This window comes from Muscardinus avellanarius (genome assembly GCF_963383645.1).
Source record: "Muscardinus avellanarius genome assembly, chromosome: 5".
Taxonomy (NCBI): Eukaryota; Metazoa; Chordata; class Mammalia; order Rodentia; family Gliridae; genus Muscardinus; species Muscardinus avellanarius.
In genome coordinates this window covers 68,736,543-68,755,527 of record NC_137790.1, presented here as the reverse complement: position 1 = coordinate 68,755,527, position 18,985 = coordinate 68,736,543, and the positions used below count along the sequence as shown (strand labels likewise).

The following is an 18,985-nucleotide window of genomic DNA, read 5'->3' as shown; positions in this document are numbered from 1 at the left end:
ATTTCTCTTAGTCTAGGTGTCAGCTGGTATATCTAAGGGCACATTGTATTGTATTCAACAGTGAAGGTTGAGTGAGGAAGGAAGCGAAGTCATAATAGCAAGAATAGGGTAAAGCCTCAGATAGGATCAAATAGAATAAGAATATGAGTTTGGTAAGGTAGTATATATTAGAGATTAGAGATAGTGAATATGTAGTAGTATTTTAGTAACCAATGTAGGGTTTCTGGTATAGTGATATGAAATGGATTTAATGCAAGAAGAAAAAAGAAGAGAGAGAAAAAAAGAAAAGGGATGGAGAGTAGGGAGTAGGTATATACAAGGGAAGAAGCTTGGGAGAGGGTTTGGGAAGAGATTAAACAAACAGGCTTATACACTCACACACACAAACACACAAAAACCCAAATAACACCACCAACAAATTAATGTAACTCTACAAATATATGAATATTTAGCAGACTAGGCCTCTGCAGTCTCTCTCTGTGCAGTTACTGAATGTTACCAGCACCTTTCCTGCTGCAAGCCTGGTTGTCTGAGTTTTTGTCACTCTAAGCAGATGACCAGTATCAATGGGGCTGGATCTAGTGTTAAGCACAGGTCACCCTCCATGCTTTCCACAGATGTGGAGTCTCAGTCTCTCCCTGCCTCCATAGGTGGCAGATGCCTCTGAGACCAAACTCAATGTATGAGTCTCTGTTCTCCACAGCTAGGGCTGGTCAGATCTGACTTCACCCCACTCACCACGATCGGGTGGTCTGTGGTGATCCCAGAGATCCTACTCATTGGGTTTAGAATTAAGCCTAGGTCTCCCTCCACACTTTCCACTGATGCAGAGTCTAAGTCTGTCAGAGTCTCTGCTATGTCCAACAGTAGACTCCACCCCACCTTCTCTGGGTTGAACTGCAAAGTCTCAGATCCAGTGAGTTTATCGCAGCTGTGCAGGTCCCTGTTTGGGGGGGGGGCACGCTTTGCATTCTCCCATGGGCTGCAGATTCACTTACTGTTGTTGAGCACAGTTCTGAATCTCTGGAGGGTGTGGTGAGCTCAGCCGCCATTGCTGTAAGTTGTAGACTCCATCCCCACTTTTCCCAGGGTTGAACAGTAAAGTCTCAAACCCAGGGAGTTTATCATGGCTGCACTGTTCCCTGTGGTTGCCATGCTGGACATTTTCCCACAGGGACTATGGCATCGCTTATGGTGTTGAGTGGTAGTCTCGATCTCTGGAGGGTACTGGGGATGGAACCCAGGGGCATTCTACCTCTGAGCTACACCCCCAAATTTCAAAATTTATTTTGAAACAGGGTTTCACTAAGTTGTGGAGGGCCTAAGTAGCTGAGGCTGGCCTCAAACCTGTAATCCTCCTGTCTCAGCCTCCCCAAAACTGGGAATACAAGCATGTGCTTATTTTTTAAAAATGTCTCTTGTCCATGTTTATACATATTAGCCTCATGTTGCTCATAGTATTCTCTGTATGGAAGCAGAATAATGTCTTTAAGAGTTTAGGTTCTGGATAAGGCTATGGTTTTGAATCTCGGATAAATGGGCATATGACTGCTTTGACTTCATTTTTATGCATATAAAACACAGAAATCAGGGTAACTATGTCACAGTTGAATAAAGATGAAATGGAAACACAAGTGTGTCAAATGTATAGAATAGCATCTGGTATTTTTAAGCACTTAGTAAGTACTAGTACTTATATTACCATTATTTTATTTTTATAGATTTTTAAACTATTTCTCTTTTTATTCCTGAATCAGCCTTTCCCCTTTTCTTTTCTTTTTTCTTCTCTTTCCTCTTTCTTTCTTTCTTTCTTTCTTTCTTTCTTTCTTTCTTTCTTTCTTTCTTTCTTTCTTTCTTTCTTTCTTTCTTTCTGTGGTACTGGAATTTCTGGAAACCCTTCTACCTCCAGACTACACTCCCAGACACCTATTTTTAATATTTTTATTTGGAAACAGGGTCTCTTAAGCCAGCACAGCTGGCTTTGAACCTGCGCGATCCTCCTGTCTCTGCCTCCCAAACACGGGGATTACAAGCGTGTGCCACCACGCCTGGCTCCTTTTTATTTTCTAAAATCTAGATTGTTAAGTCTAGCTTTTGATTTTATCTGTCTTCTTATGACTTATATTGTTCTTTATTATCCATTCACTTATTCATTTATTCATTCACTCAACAAATAATTATTATTCACCAAGTAGGTGCCAAATAATGTTGTAGGTGCTGGAGGCACATGAGAGAACAGGGCAGACATCTTTCCCTCTGCAGAGTGTACATTATAGTGGATGGATATTGAATACAGTGTGTCAGAAAACTGCATAGTGTGTTTCAAGGTGATAATGGGGAAAACAGATAAGGATAAAATATGTTAGTTTGGGGAGGAGAAGTTCAATTTTGAATAAGTGCTTTGGGTGAGCCTCATTAAAATGATAGTGTAGCAAAGACTGAGAGATCAGGGACCGAGCCATCTGAATATAGGGGCCACAGAGCATACTAGGCAGAGGAAACAGACATAGAAAGGAAGGCCCTGGTGCAGGGTGTGCCTCGTGTGTTTAATGATCGTCAAAGAGGCCCAACTGTCAAGCCTATGTGTTTGGAGTGGGAGCACGTTAGAGAATAGTAAAGAGCTGTTACGCTTGCATATTATATGTGTATATACCCTAGCACCAGCAGGCTGTGTGTGTATGTGTGTGTGTAAATAAATACACAGACACACACATATATAAAGCACATATATATGTATTGCTTGTGAAACTTGTTAACTTCATTTCCAATATTTTATATCTGCTTTAGATGCTGTTTTATTGTTTTATGGGAAAGATGTGTTTAAAAGTCATACAGTAATCTAGACATGGTAGCACATTTTCTGTAATCCAAGAGACTCGGAAGGCTCACTAAAAGTCACCTGTTCAGGATCCTGATTCCAAGCTGAGACCTCAGTTGAGTCCCACCCCCGGGAAGGAAGACCACGTTTTCTCTTGTACCTGCTGCCATTGAAACCACAGCACTGTCTTTCTAGATTGAGGTCCAGTTTTCACCTTCACTTGGTTTCTTCTTTGTTCCTGGCTCCTGTGGTATATACCTTATCTAACTCATCAATGCTTACTTTATATTGGTCACTCTTGTTAGTTTCCCTTCCTGTGTAGTTAGAAGGCATTAGACATTAACTAAGACCATCACATTGTCTCAACTGAAAGTCATGCCTAACAGTTTGATAACAATTTTTTTATGATTAAAAGTTATCCATAGCTGGGCATGGTGGTACATGCTTGTAACCCCAGTACTTAGGAGGCTGAGACAGGAAGATCACAGGTTCTCAACCAGGCTCAGCAACTTAATAGTGAGGCCCTTAATGAGACTGTCTGAACACTAGTTAGACCCTATTTCATAATAAAAAAATTAGGGCTGAGCGTATATCTCAGAGGTAGAATATCCTGGATTCAATCCCAAGAACCACAAAAATTAAATAAAATGTTATCCAATCATAAAAACCTAAACACTACATTAAATAAATTAGGAAGAGTCTAGTAATCACCAGGGATCTTAAGTTAACCGTTTAATATAGGTTACTTCTTGGTAATAGAAACAGTGATTTTACATTTTTACAAGGAATATCCATCACAAGATAGATACCACTGACATTGTACTTTGTCTTCAGTATTTTGTCTGTGTATCAATATAAATTTTAAATAGTTTGCCATTTCTGTTTGGAATCTGATTCTTTTAATATAAGCATATATAATGCACCATTTCTAATATTATAGAAATTTGTGAGACTTCCGGGAAGATGGCGACCTAGAAAAGCGGGGCTTAAGAGCCCCGCTAACAACCAATCTCCATTACCACAAAATCAGCGCCTTTCATAGCCAGAAAATACCATCACCAGAGAAACAAAAAAATCACCAGGCTCCAGAGAGAAAGCAGACTGAGAACAGAGCTCAGAGCCACAGAGGAGATACACCGGCCTCACGCCCGAGGAAGTGGCAGCAGCGCTTTACTGCTGGCAGCAGCAGCGAGTTCACCAGACGGCTACAGCAAGCCGAGGTGAGCCACTGCGGAACAGCCAGGCGGGATTTCTCGGCGCAGGGAGCATCTAAAGCTCCCAGTGGCGGAGCTCAGCACACGCTGCAGAGACTCAGAGTGGAACTCAAGACCAAGAAGAAATACGCCAGCTTCACGGCCGAGGGCGTAGCAGCGGCACCATATTGCCACCGGCGGCAGCAGCAGCGAATTCACCGAGTCCAGTACAGCTACATCTGCGTACTCAAGAACAGTGAGTCAAATTGCGGGTCACAGAGGAGAAATCCCAGTACTGTACTCCCTGGGACTTGATCCAGTTGGGGAGTGGCGGTAGCAGAGATATCACACCGTAGGAGAACGTACAACCTGGCACCCCCCCATAGTTTAAAGCAGCCTCTATTGACTCTCTGGGTCGGAGACTCTGTGATCCAACCCAGTAAAGGAGTAGTAGGGTCAGAGATACTACTGACTCGAGATCCAGAACACCTTAAGTGAAGTCATAGTGACCCAAGGGAAGAACCCAGAGAAGGCACAAACTTCCGAAATCATGGGAAAGAGGAATAATACTGGAGCAATGAATGCCCACAACCCCACAACATCAGAACCCGATAAAACAGAAAATCAGAGATTTCTAGAAGATCAAATCAGGAAAATAACTGTAGAAATAATAGAGGTGCTTCGAAAAGAACTCAGAGAGAGCCAAAAAGAGATAAAGGATGCAATTAATGAAGTAAAGGCCTCAATTCAAAGCACAAACAACCGATTAGAACACATGGAGAACAGAATCTCGCTCTTAGAAGATGATCATTCCAAAAATGAACGCACAGTTTCTAATCTAGAAAAAAATATCCGACAGCAGGAATCTGACATTGAAGAAATATGGGCCCATTTTAAGAGAGCTAACCTAAGAATAATTGGAATAGAGGAGGGAAAAGAAAGTGAAACCAAAGGGATCAACAATCTCTTCAAGGAAGTAATAGCAGAAAATTTTCCAAACATAGAGCAAGAGGTTGATACACAGGTCCAGGAAACTTATAGAACTCCCTTTAGACAGGATCGGAGAAGAGGATCCCCACGCCACATAATTGTCAAAATGACCAATGTGGAAGCCAAGCAGAGAATCTTAAAGGCAACAAAAACAAAGGGCCAAGTGACATTCAGAGGCAAACCAATTAGAATCACTCCAGACTTCCCAAACCAAGTCATGAGAGCCAGAAGGGCTTGGAGTAACATATTCCAAACTCTGAAAGAAAACAACCTTAGCCAAAAATTTCCTACCCAGCAAAACTTTCTATCAAATTAGATGGAAAAATAAGAAGCTTCCACAACAAACAGAAACTGAAGGAATTTATGTCTTCAAAACCAGCACTAGAGAAAATATTCAAAGAGATTAACCACAAAGAAGAAGTAGGTAACACACACCAGAACCAGAGAAACAAGATTTTCCATCCAATAGACAACTAAGATTGGTTATCTGTGGAGATTCATTATTTATGTTAGTCTTTTAGCTATCTCTAAATGGTATTGTTTGCCTTTATTGTTGCTAATTTTTAGGATGTCTAGTTGGAATATTAATATACCTTCAGATATAGCATTTGGAAATATTTTATCCCATTCTATTAGTAACTTTTAACTCTGTTTACATTGTCTTTGGATGTATAATATATATATATTTTTTAGAGAGTTTGTATACTCTTCTGTTGCCTGTGCCATTGAAATCATATCCAAGAAATCACTGCCAATTTCAATGTTGTGAGGTTTTATGATTTTCTTCTGAAAGTTTATAGTCTTAAGATTTATATTTAGGTCTATTATCTATTTTGAGTTAATATTTGTATATGGGATTAGGTAAGGGTCCAATTTTATTCTTTTCCATGTAATTATTATTTTTCAACAATATTTAGTTAAAAGATTATTATTTCCACCACCAAATGTTCGTGGAAACCTTGTCAAAAATAACTTGACAATATAGGGAAGAATTTAGCTCTAGGCTTTTATTTAACTCCAATGGTTTATATATCTGCCTTTAGAACAGTACTACACTGTTTCAGTTATTGTAGCTTTATTTGGTTTGAAATCAGAAAATATATATCTTCTAGCTTTGTTCTTTTTCAAGATCGTTTTGGGTATCTAGAGTCCATATTCCATATTAGGATAGATTTTTTTTCTGAAAAATAAATATATAAATATATGATAGTTTCACCTAAAAAAATAGAAAAAAAATATTCTCTGGTAAGAAAGAAAGTAAAAAGAAATATTGAAATGTTATCTTTAAGTCATCAAAAGCTTGGTATCAGACAAATGAAACTGTTATGAGAGATTATCATTTTTAATTTTGGATAAATTGCTATAATACTAGACATCAACCACTAAGCCAAGCATGGGAGGGAGGGATGGGGAAAGAATGGGGTGGGGATCGGGTGGGGGCTGACTGGGTGATGTGTGCATGTATGTTTACAAAAGTTTGTATCCCACTATAATGTATGAATACAGTGCACCAAAAAAAAAAATCTTCATCCAAAATAAAACAGATTCATATAAAAAAATAAAAAAAAAGAAATTTGTTATATAACAGTCATAAGAATATACTATAATTGATATAATTTCCTATTATTGACTATTTAAGTTGATTTGAATTATAATTTTGATTTAATTTTACCCCAATATTTTTATATGCTTTTTCGGTCCATTGTAATTTCATACCATAATATACTTCAAAATAATAGGGTCCACAAAATATTTTAAAGATGGTTTTTGTATTTTCTTTAAGTGGTAAGAAGGTTTTGTTTTGTTGGCAGTGCTAGGAATTTAACCCAAGGCATTGCACATGCCAGACAAATCAAATGCTGTACTACTGAGTAATACCCCTAGCCATAGTAATTAGTATTTTTAAATTTTTTCTTTATATTTAGTCTAGATGTTTGTTTTCCAATGTAACCCATTTTTAAAATTATATACTTACACATATATGTATATGTATATGTGTATTTATGTATGTGTATATATATACATATGCATACATACATACATACATATATTCCTGCCGGAGTAGTTTCAGCACACAGGAGTCTGTCTGTATGAATATATATATATGTATATACACATATACACACATACATACTCCTTACACATATACATATACACATACACACATGTGTATATGTATGTGTGTATGTATGTATAAACATGTATACATATATAAATATACATACACACATACATATTTTTTTACATTTGGTCTAGACATATTTCTTTGCATTTGATCTAGACTTTTTAAAATCATACACACCCATATATATGTGTGTGTGTGTTTGTATGTATATATATGTATATGTGTATATATATATATATATATATATATATATATATATATATATATATATATTCCTGACAGAGAGTATAGTTTTCAAAACACAGTAGTCTGTATTCTCAGTATGCACTGAAATTACCTAGGAAACTTTATAAAATATATCCGTTGCTCTGCCCCTCCTCAAGACATTATGATTTAATTAGTCTGTGGTAGAGTCTAGCAGTAGTATTTTTTAGACAATATTTCCAGTGTGCAGAGTTAGGAATCAGTTGAGTAAAGCATTAACACACCCAAAAGGATAAATATCAAGCCACAGAAGTTATTTATTTCTAGACTGACATCTGTTCTCTAAACCCTACCACCTTTTGGCAACCAAGAATTGAGATAAACACAGTTGCTCTTCATAATGGTTCAATACTTGAACTCTAAAACAAAGACTGAGGGATATAATGAGAAAAACAGTCCTCTCTAACTTAAAGACAGAGAAGGACTCTCACAACTCTGAGGCACAGAGCACCTTAGAATGAATTTTTAAAAGAAGTGTAAATAATGCAATAATTTTCTATACGCTTTTCCCTTGACAAATATAAAGTATAGCATTAGACTTAAAAATTTATTAATGCTTAATAGTTTCCCAAACTAAATTGTACATTTTTTATGGTTTCTAAGAAAAGCCTCCATTGTATTTTTCTTTCCTAATTTAACACAGTGAAGAGAGATGATAAACTCTCTCGCTTGCTTGAGATCTCCATGTACAGCTATGTCTAGAGATCAGACTAGAGCAGGAGATGGTCTGAAGTATCACTGTAGTCTAACATCATCATGTTACAAAAGAGAAGATAGGCCAGTGAGGATACCAGGTTTGCCCAGAGTGTATTGACAAAAAGAACTCTTCTTATTCTTTTTGTGTGCTTAGAAGGCTTAGGAACTTTGATTCCTAAATGGTCACTGCCATTTCCCTTCTGAATGAGGTTATTTCCATAATTTTCTCATTGGAGCAGAAAAGTTTTAATCTGCTAAGTTGTTGGGTAAATTGGTACTTTTTACTGTTCCATCAGCATGTTGTCCTGATCCAGACAAGTTTTTACCTCCCTTTTTAGCCCTCTAACATGAAGAAGCGAGTCCCATGCAACATTCAGAACCTCTTCTTCTTTAAAAGATCAAATGACAGAGATGATCACAGCCTGCAATATTCCTCTCTTCATATGTTTTCATTCTTTAAACATATGTATGTCCACACATATGCACATATTCAATTCTTTCTGTGCAACTATTTCAGGGAAGAGTGCTGGAGGTGGAGAAATAAATAAAAAATAGACCTTCATCTTAGATCTCATGTATGATAGAGAAGACATATATAGAGATTATAATTCTATAACACACTTAATGCTATAAAATGTATACAGTGTTATTAGACTTAAAAGATGGAAATATTCTTTTTGGGGAGACCAGGAAGAACTTTATAGGGAAATTCTTGAGCAGAAAAAGATCTTAAATGATGAATAGATTTACCAAGTAAAAGGCAGTATTATAGAGGACCCTGCACGCAAGATCTTGCAAGTATAAAAGTTTGACATCTTTTAAGTGGGAAGATCTATGAAATTGATGTAAAAGTCGTGGAAGTTTGAGCAGAGAAGAACATGGCAAGGTCCAGACCAGACTGTGGAAGGCTTTATGTAACATTTAAGGAATTTGGATCTTACCTTTGAAACTGTGATTCATCGACATAAAGCATGAAAAGAAGCCGGGTGTGGTGGTGCATGCTTGTAATCCCTGTGCTTGGGAGGCGGAGACAGGAGGATCGCGCAGGTTCAAAGCCAGCCTCTCTGGTTTAAGAGACCCTGTTTCCAAATAAAATATAAAATAGGTCTGGGAGTATAGCCCGGAGGTAGAAGGGTTCCATCCCCAGTACCACCAAAAAAAAAAAAAAAAAAAAAACCATGAAAAGATAGCCCAGATGTGCATTTCAGAAGCAGTATCAGGAATCCCAGAGAAGGATTGTCAGCCGGGTCATAAATGGGAAGTTTCAATAATAGCTCCATCAAGACATCAAGGGGGCCTGAGCTAAGTTCCTCATGATGGGGACAGAGAAGAGACAGAGGGAAGGTTAGGATTACAGAGTGACTGAAGATTTTTTAAAAAATCAACATATGAGACATGTTTAAATGTTGAATCTCAGACAATAGTCACAGTTAACTTGGATTTCTGTTGTGGGCTTCTGAATGAACACTAATGGTATCAACTTAGGGAAGGCATTTGTAGAGGTTTGCTTGAGGAAGGTATGAATGAGTTTGTGTCCTCTAGGGCTTCTAGGTGGGGATTGAAATGCTGATGGTAACATTTCTTGGGTGCTTAGTGCTCTTCTCCTTTGAGATCAAAGCTTAACAGTCATAGAGATGTACGATTCCAAAAGAATCAAAGTGAACACTCTGGAAACCTGGACAGAGTGTACAGGAAGGAATCCCTTGTATTATAAGTGTGTGTTTAGAGCCTAGGTTAGTCTTGCTTGTAATTGTTACCATATATTATAAGTGTGTGTTTAGAGCCTAGTCTGGTGAATCATTTTTGCATAAACATTAATATGTTTATACACATAGTATATTTTATATAAATGTCATGAGAGGTATTCTAAGAAATAATAGATTTTGGAGGCAAAATAAGGCCTAAACTTGGTAATTCTGACATGTGGTTTTAGGTAATGTTAATACCAGGGTATCTGAACATTACATTATTCAAATAATGCCCAGGGAAGTTCCTTGGTGGTTTCTAGTGTTTCAATATTTGCAATAGACTTCATTTTTGTGTGTGAATAATGGCAGAAATGCTGAGAAGAGGGGGATATTGCTGTAGAACACACTGACATGTAACCAGAAATGGATTTAAATCTGAATTGGCAAAAGCATTATCTCTTTCAATGGCAAAAACCATGGTCAGGACAAACAGATAAAGTATTTTCATTGTTGGGTGAAGTTGTTGAGCTAGTAAGAAGCAGCATCTCTCCTGATGTCTACCTGCAACATGCTTTTGGACATTCGTCTGACAAAGACAGGTTCTTCCTTGTACCTTCTCCCATCTCCATCTCTATTCAACCAGAACCAGCCCCAAAATGAAATAAAGATAAATCTATTAGTTGGTGTACTTATGTCATGTATTATTTTAAATTTCTAAGACTGATGAGGTTTAAATATTAAGTTTCTATGGTATTATCTTTATTTTTATTGGACTCTTATTTGCTGTTTTAGATTAATGTTTCCTTGTTTTACAAAGTTTTTGTCAACAAATGTCTTTTTCGAGTTGAGATTCTAACATATTGTTAAAATACATGATTTTGTTACAGTGTAATAAACCATGCATTATTATTATATATTTTAACAAAATATTTTTGAGACTTTTATAAAGGAAAGAATTTGTTGTTTTTTATTATTAGGTTCACTTATATAAAATACATAAATCCTCTGAAAATACAGAAAAAATTAGGAGTTAGGAATTTTTTTTTTTTTTTTTTTTTTTTTGGTGGTGGTACTGGGGTTCCTGGAAGCCTTCTACCTCCGGGCTACACTCCCAGACCTATTTTTACATTTTTATTTGGAAACAGGGTCTCCTAAGCCAGCGCGCAGCTGGCTTCGAATCTGCGCGATCCTCCTGTCTCTACCTCCCAAGCACGGGGATTACAAGCGTGTGCCACCACGCCCAGCTGGAGTTAGGCATTTTTATCTCTCATCCTTAAATACTAAAGAATAATATTTACTGGAAATTTAGAAATATCTCCAAATTTTTCATATTTTTCTCATGATTCATGAAAATACATAAATATCCTAAGAAACTCAAGAAAGTAATTATCACCTGGTGATATTACCAGACATTATACTAAAGGTAAGGGCTTCAAGATAATATACCTAGTAGGAGCTGGAGCAGATTGAGACCCAGGCTTCCTGAGTCTGCAGCACCTGTCTTACCTGATACTCCATCAACCATGTAGCAGGAGGTGGTGCTCTGGAACTAAAAAAAAGGATGGAATTGGAGATGTACACTGCATTTTTTTTTCTAGTTTTGAAGGGCATTCTGGCTCAGGTGCATAGCTTGAGTGTGAACTGTAACAATGGAGTTTGATGTCTTTTGAGCTTTCCAGACTATGAAGTTCCACACAGTTGAACTTTCTCTGTACTTTGAAAGAAAGATCAAAAGAACATTTATTCTCCAACGTCATTTCAGCAAATTACTTGTCTACCAGAGCAGGCCCAGTGCACTGACAGATTAGGGAATTAGCTTTGCTGGGTTCAGGACTGGCTTTGTGCTTGATGGTAGCACACAGTCTGGTGTTTGCTGAAGAGCTGCTGGGTTGATGCTTTTCCTTGTCTACATAAACAGCCCTGTTCTGCTGCTGGGCAATCCTCCTTATCAATGTGTCTGTTTCATTCCTTAATTACGTTCTGAGTTAGCTCTACAATGACATGTCAACCTCCTTTAATAACTTTCCTAGCCACATGCTCATGGTGTGGTGTCCCTACATCTGTAGAGACAAAAGGAAGTGTAGTGACTTCACCTTTTAAAAATAGCTTTTAAAATCCATGATCTTGAGCATTTACCCCCTCTCTACATGCCAGAATGCTGCTTAGAGCAGCTGTTTAAAATTTCCCAAATTGTCTCTAGAAAATGCCAACACAATTACTGGTTTGGTGTGAGCTGATCAAATTTCTAGAATTTGAGGGCTTAAGAAAAAAGGAAAACAAGAACAGTGTGTGAAATTGTGGGGTTGGTTGCCCAGCGAGCATGGCTTTCTTGCATGACAGCATTAGGATGTAAGTGGAAGAGGGAATTAGGCAGATGGCTTAGTTTTATGTGGTTAGGAAATATTCTATGGATATGCCCTCAAGAGTAATGTAGTTTTAAATTTCTGGTTGTTATGAGCTTTGGACTTGGACAGACCTGATTTTATAGCCTGCTGTTACCTTTGTGATCTTAGACAAATCACATATAACTACTCTGAGATTTCTTATATTTGAAGAGTAGAGAATATAGAACCTATGCTTGTTTTGAAGATTAAATGAGACAGTTAAAGCTCACTGTATGTGGTTCACAACAACTAAAAAGAAAGTAATTTTTTCATTTATTATCTTTCTTTATTGAGCACCTTTCTGTGTGCTGGGTAATTTCTAAGGATGATGATATAATGATTAATAGGACAAATCCAGTCCTTAACCTTAATGAGACCAGAAGGCAAGTAATTACACTAAATGGATGAAATGTCCACAGTGCTAGAGAACACAGAGTTCTAGGGGTGCCTCTAGTGAAGGCCTATGAAGTCAGCAAAACACAAATGAGAAGAGAACCAGCACCCCTGGTGTGGCCCAAGTGTCTGAGCAAATTCACTGAACCATGCCTCTGCCGCCACCCCCCCCCCCGCAACAATGAAAGCCCCCGCCACTTAACCTCTAAGTATATTGGTGTGTGTCCAGAATTACCAAGCATCATTATCTGGATATGTTAAAGATATCATATAATATGGGGTTAAGTTTTTAAGTGCTCCCATTAAAAACAAAAATGAAATCTCCTGTTTCCCTAAGCTTTATATTGTCACTAGTTCCTGTGAATATTTGATAATTCAGTCAGTCATTAACACAGTTCATTGTATTATATTAAAAATTGTTGAGATGACCCCGATGCATTGATGTGTGGGGTATTTCCGTGATTTTGCTCAGGTGCCTGATCCAGCCTGGGCCAGTGTTTTCTCCTCCTCCAGGTCTGTAGGTTTCTCAGACTCTCTCTAGAGGTCCCTTCAATGTGCTCCACAGCACCCCATGTTCTCTGGCTGGTGCTGGCACTTAGCTTGTTTACTGTAATGGCATACCTTCTTGTCTGCTTTTGCTGACTTCTCCTCTCTGATCTAGATAAAGATGAAAGCTGGTAGCAGAACCCAGATAACTTAATCTTAGTCCATCCAGGGTGGGGCAGCTCCAAGTGTTGCCCTAGGCATGCTTGGACTTTATGCCAGATTTTTTTTTTAACTTGTGCCATTAGGAGGCTTTTCTACTTCTAAATTTGCAACTATTTTGAATGGCTGAGATAACAGCATATATTATCCTTCCTGCTAAGGGAGGCAGTAAGGTCTAGTGCTTTAGAGGTAAGACAGCCAAGCACCCAATTCCAATTTCTAATGAGTAGCTATGTAATCTTATTACCCATCTGACACTTCAGTCTTTTTATCTGTTCAGTGGGATTAATAATAAAAATGATACATAGGGTCATTGTAAAGATTGAGATAATATATATAAAAGATTATTTGATGCTTAGCACATATTCTTAGCTGTTAATTTTGATTTTTATTATTACCAAATCACTTACATTTTGTAGGACTAAATAAGCAAAACTGTGCTGATATTAATGAACTGCAAAATGGGAACTATCAAATCATTTCTTGGTAATACCAGTGTGAAGACCTTGAAAATGCATCGCTCCAGCCTTCTGATATGGGGAGCGTAACTGACCGATGGTTCCAGCTGTTGCTTCTCTGGATCTACTTGGTATCAAGGCTGAGCTTCCCTGGGCTGCTCCTCCCTGCTGGTGGGGTACAGTGGGGCTGCTAATGCAGGCCTGTGCCTGAAAGGTGTGGAGTATTGTTAGTGGATGACTTTGGCTCCAGCACTCCCCATGTGACTGATGGAAACTTCCATAAAACCAGGACTCAGTCTGAGACTCTTCCTACCCAAACTTCCTTCCCTTCACAGAGGTCTCCCTGTGAGCTTCCTTTTCATTTCTTTTATGTATATTTCTTGCAATAAACTTTGCATTCCTATCTTAGTACCATTTTCTTGAAGAATCTAGGCTATGACAAGAATTGTAGTAGTTGTTGTAAGTAATGATCTATACCTCAAAGCACAGATTGGTATTTTCTCTACAAGTATAAAGTGGACATGGTATGGAAACTAACTTGATCTATATGTTATTACATTTCCTCAGAATTAAAAGTTGGTTTACTAATCATAAACTCTCTTAAGGCATTAGCCACCCTTTCCTCAGGGGAGACCATTAGCATTTGGGATACAGCATACTAATATGGAGATTGAGTTTCAAGATTGTCTGTATTTAGGACAGTTCCGGGAGGTAATAATTCCAGGTCTTTAACATGGCATAGTAATTTTAGACTTTAACATTCATAAACCTAAAATTTCTCTCTCCTCCTACCCCCATAAAAAAGAAAATTGATGAAACTCTAGTATCTTTGTTTATCATTCATCTTCTGATTTTTTAATTTTCTTATTAATTCCACCAAATACTCAGTTATTGTTTTTGTGACAGACCAGGTCCAGGGAACAGTCACCATCCGGAACATCAGCGCTCTGTCTTCAGGTCTGTACCAGTGTGTGGCTTCTAACGCCATTGGAACAAGCACCTGTCTTTTGGATCTCCAGGTTATTTCACGTAAGTGGATGGAATTAGGATGTCATCATCATATGTGGTGTGAAACTCTTAGTTAAGCCAGGAAATGAAGGAATATGCTTGTTTTGAGGGTGTCTGAAGATTAATAGAAATTCTTTTGGGTTTGGTCATTATTGAAAATATTTTGCAAGTATTTTAATGTGCTTTCAATGTATATAATAACCTTTATGACAAAATGTCCTTTTCCTCAGGGTCATTAGAATGAGGCTGAGGGTATAGCTCAGAGGCAGAATTCCCTCTGGCTCAATCTCCAGTATCACACACACACACAAAAAAAACCAGTTCTTAATTTCATACTGCTTAAAACATTATATATAAGTTTTTAGTGATCTTATAACTGTACCAAAACCTTGTGTTTTTTCCCTAATCCCTTATATATATCTAAACATTGTCCGATTATAAACGGGCAGTGTAGAACATTTCTCTTTAGTTAGAATTCTGTGTTCTTTGACTTCGAGTTGCAAAAAGGCAGTGATGTGAGGGGTGAGATTGTGAGGTATCCCACCAAGTGCCACAGCTCACTCCGGTGATCTGGGAAGGTGTTCTCTGCCCCACTCGGCTCCAGCTGCTTTTCTTGAAGTTTTGTGAGTTACTTAATGGCCCATATATTCAAAAGATGTTGAGAGCCGGGCGTGGTGGCGCACGCTTTTATTCCCTGGGCTTGGGAGGCGGAGACAGGAGGATCGCGCTGGTTCGAAGTCAGCCACGCTGGCTTAAGAGACTCTGTCCCCCCCCCCCCCCAATATATATGTGTGTGTGTGTGTGTGTGTGTTTGTGTGTGTGTGTGTGTGTATGTGTATATATGTATGTATGTATGTGTATATGTATATATATATAGTAGGTCTGGGAGTGTAGCCCGGAGGTAGAAGGGCTTCCAGGAACCCCAGTACCACCAAAAAAAAAAAAGATGTTGAGAGCCTACTATGTGTTATTATTAGCCACTAGTGATACAGAATGTTAATCGAGGTTTAACTTTATGTGGGTGTAAAATCTTAGGAAGTTTTGTACATTTAAAGCAGGCTCAAATATATTTACACAGTTGCATGGGTAATGCAATCTCTCTCTCTTCCTTTCTCTCTTTTCTTTAAATCTACCTTAAATATATTTTGCAGCACAGCCCAGAAGCATTGGACTAATAGCTGGAGCCATTGGCACTGGTGCAGTTATTACCATGTTTTGCATTGCACTGATTTTAGGGGCATTATTTTATTGGAGAAGCAAAAATAAAGAGGAGGAGGAAGAAGAAATTCCAAATGAAATAAGGTTTGTATGGCAGATAATTTGTACTGCGTGGCCAATGCATATTTCTATTAATTTTGGTAGTCAAGATTTCTTTGCTAATCTCTGATGGTCAAGGTAATTGGAGTGGCCAAATAATAATAATTTTTTGTATGTATATTGCTTTTTCTAACATGGGGCCATGAAAGATGAAACATGTGTCCAACTAGGAGGAGACATAAAGTTCCCCTGCTCCTCCATCTCTCCAGGGTTGATGGGGCACAAAGACAGCCACAATACAAGTTAGTTTCAAACATGTTTAACCTAGGTTTTTATAATAGATGGGAACATAAAGCAGGAAGGAAACCTTCGAGGGCATGCCAGTTCCTGTATGCAGAAGGGCCATGGTCTGCTTTGCATTACTCTAACGGAATGCCTGAGGTTTGCACAAGAGTTTGCTTCTGGCTGGTGACTATGAGAGGCAAGGTTTAGGGGCCTTGTTTGGTGACGGCCTTCTTGTTGGCAGAGTATCGAGGCAGCAGAACATCAGATGGCAACAGACAGGGTGTTCTTGTGTCTGTATACCTCTGCTTTCTGTCTTTTTCTTATAAAGCTGCCGGGATTCAGTCATGGGGCCTCCACTCTCATGACTTCATTGGGTCCTAATCACCTCCCAGAGGCCCCACCTCTAAATACTAGAGTCAATTAACTTTTCATGCTCAGAATATCCCACAATGGCCATCAAATTTCGACACATGAACTTTTGAATTCAAACTATACGAAAACCATAGTAGACTTCATACAAGGGTATGAATGCCTTAAGGAAAACAACAAGATAATCTTTAAAGAAATGTGATTTTCAGAATATTGTGGAGATTTGAGGATTCTCAAATCTCATCACGTCATATCTCTGTTGAAAACAGTTTAGTGACCTCAGTCTCCTTAGTATGACATACATAGCCTTTTTTGATCTGACCCTGCTTCCCCAGCCTTCTCTCTCACCACCACTTACAAGGGGTTCCAGTTTATGCTGCATTGCCCCTTGATTCAGGCCTTTACCCAAGCTGCTACTCTCTTCTTGGACCATATCCCTTCTCCTTTCATCCATTCCTTCCTAAATCCTCTGATCTGGTTCAAGACCAGTCCAGGCATCACATCCTCATATAAGTTGTCTTTAGCCCTTTGCACAACCTTTCAAATTATAAATTAGAAACCTTTCACTTTTAAGTGTGCTTGCATTGATTGTTACTGCTATTTGATTATAGGGTTCTTAGGAGTGTGTGTGTGTGTGACTAGGAATTGAACCCAGGGCCTCACACATGCTAGGCAAGCATTCTACCACTGAGCTATATATCTTCTGCCGCAATTAGGTGTCATCTTTGCATGAAACATCTAGTAGAATATTCTCAATGTTGCCGGGCGTGGTGGCAAGCGCTTGTAATCCCTGCGCCTGGGAGGCAGAGACAGGAGGATCACGCAGGTTCGAAGCCAGCCGTGTGCGTTGGCTTAGGAGATCCTGTTTCCAAATAAAAAAAAAATGTAAAAATAGGTCTGGGAGTGTAGCCCGGAGGTAGAAGGGCTTCCAGAAACCCAGTACCACCACCAAAAAAAAAAAAAAGAAGAAGAATATTCTCAATGTTAAATTCTTAAGGATTTGGGATGTATCAATGGATAGATTCCATCCCACTTTAACATTGCTGAGGAAAACTTCTCATTAGCATACCACAATGTTTTGTCAAATCCCAAAAGGTAATAAAATCAAGACAATAATGATTTCTTGAAGTTCTCCATATCCATAGATTGGTTTTCTAGCTATTTTATGGTAATTAAAAAGAGAGGGTTCTTTTACATGGACTGTGTTCTTATTTACAGTAAGAAGATATATATTTATTTATGAATTATACACGAAAGTATTGTATTTATTTGTATATTTCAGTTATATTAGAAGAGAAATTCCTTGAGTGATTTGGGCTTTCTTTTTCTACTCTTGTATACTGAGGCGCTGAGGCGAGGGTTTCTTGCCAGTTATCTCACAAGCAGCGGGTTCCAAAGCTAAGTCCATGCACAGCCCACATGTTGGCTCCATGAAGCCAACATTGTGTTTCAGTCATAGTAGCTTTAACATAAGAAGAAAGAGGCCTGGGTGGGAGGGTGAGATAAAGCTCAAGTAGATCCTAAGAACAGCTTTACTTTTGCTTGTTTCCAGAGAGGATGATCTTCCACCTAAATGTTCTTCTTCCACCAAAGTATTTCACATGGAGACATCCTCCTCAGAGAACAACACACTGACCTCTTCCAATGCTTACAACAGTCGATACTGGAGCAACAATTCGAAAGTTCACAGAAACACGGAGTCATTCAACCACTTTGGTGACTTGCGCCAGTCTTTCTCCCTCCACTCAGGCGATGCCAACATCCCGTCCATCTACACTAATGGGAACCATCTGGTCCCCGGGCCACATAAGACTCTGGTAGTGACAGCCAACAGAGCGTCATCACCACAGGTTGTGACCAGGAACAATGGCTCAGTGAGCAGGAAGCCTCGGCCTCAGCACACACACTCCTACACCATCAGCCAAGCAACACTGGAGCGAATCGGTGCCGTTCCTGTCATGGTGCCAGCCCAGAGTCGGGCAGGGTCCCTGGTATAGGACATGAGGGGACCCTGTGTTCAGAAAAGAATAAATCCAATGCCTCCATGCAAGGGGGAATGTGGGGTGGGTGAGTGCAGGGAAAGATACAATTTCCTTGTGATTCTACTACTAGAAGAAAGCACAAAGAAGAAAGCAGTACTGTTGCTTGGTCACCAAGATGCACCAAGTGGATGGGAGTGCTCCATCTTGAAGACTTGTTTCCCCACCACAGATGTCCTGGGATTCTATTAAAAAAGCTGCATCACAAAGATGTGCCACGCCAAGGAGAAATATGTAAGAGCTGAATAGCACACACAACTCAAACGCAGTTAAGACGGGCTCATTCTTTAATTCATGCCTAACTTAATAATTT

The 18,985-nt window shown here is 38.7% G+C and overlaps 1 protein-coding gene across 4 annotated transcripts in view; it reads left to right on the top strand.

The window, feature by feature from the left end:
- Positions 1–18,630, top strand: part of IGSF11 (immunoglobulin superfamily member 11) — a gene marked incomplete at its 3' end in the record, with an annotated part of 37,526 nt that extends 18,896 nt beyond the window's left edge. The window contains exons 4-6 of one of the 4 annotated variants that reach the window (XM_080696424.1): positions 14,621–14,671; positions 15,874–16,024; positions 18,186–18,630. In XM_080696424.1, coding sequence (XP_080552550.1) covers positions 14,621–14,671; positions 15,874–16,024; positions 18,186–18,630 — 647 coding nt within the window. Of the gene's footprint in view, positions 1–14,620; positions 14,744–15,873; positions 16,025–18,185 lie in introns of all 4 variants that reach the window. The other 3 variants (XM_080696423.1, XM_080696426.1, XM_080696425.1) reach the window with 3 other exon arrangements.
- Between the last annotated feature and the right edge of the window lie 355 nt (positions 18,631–18,985).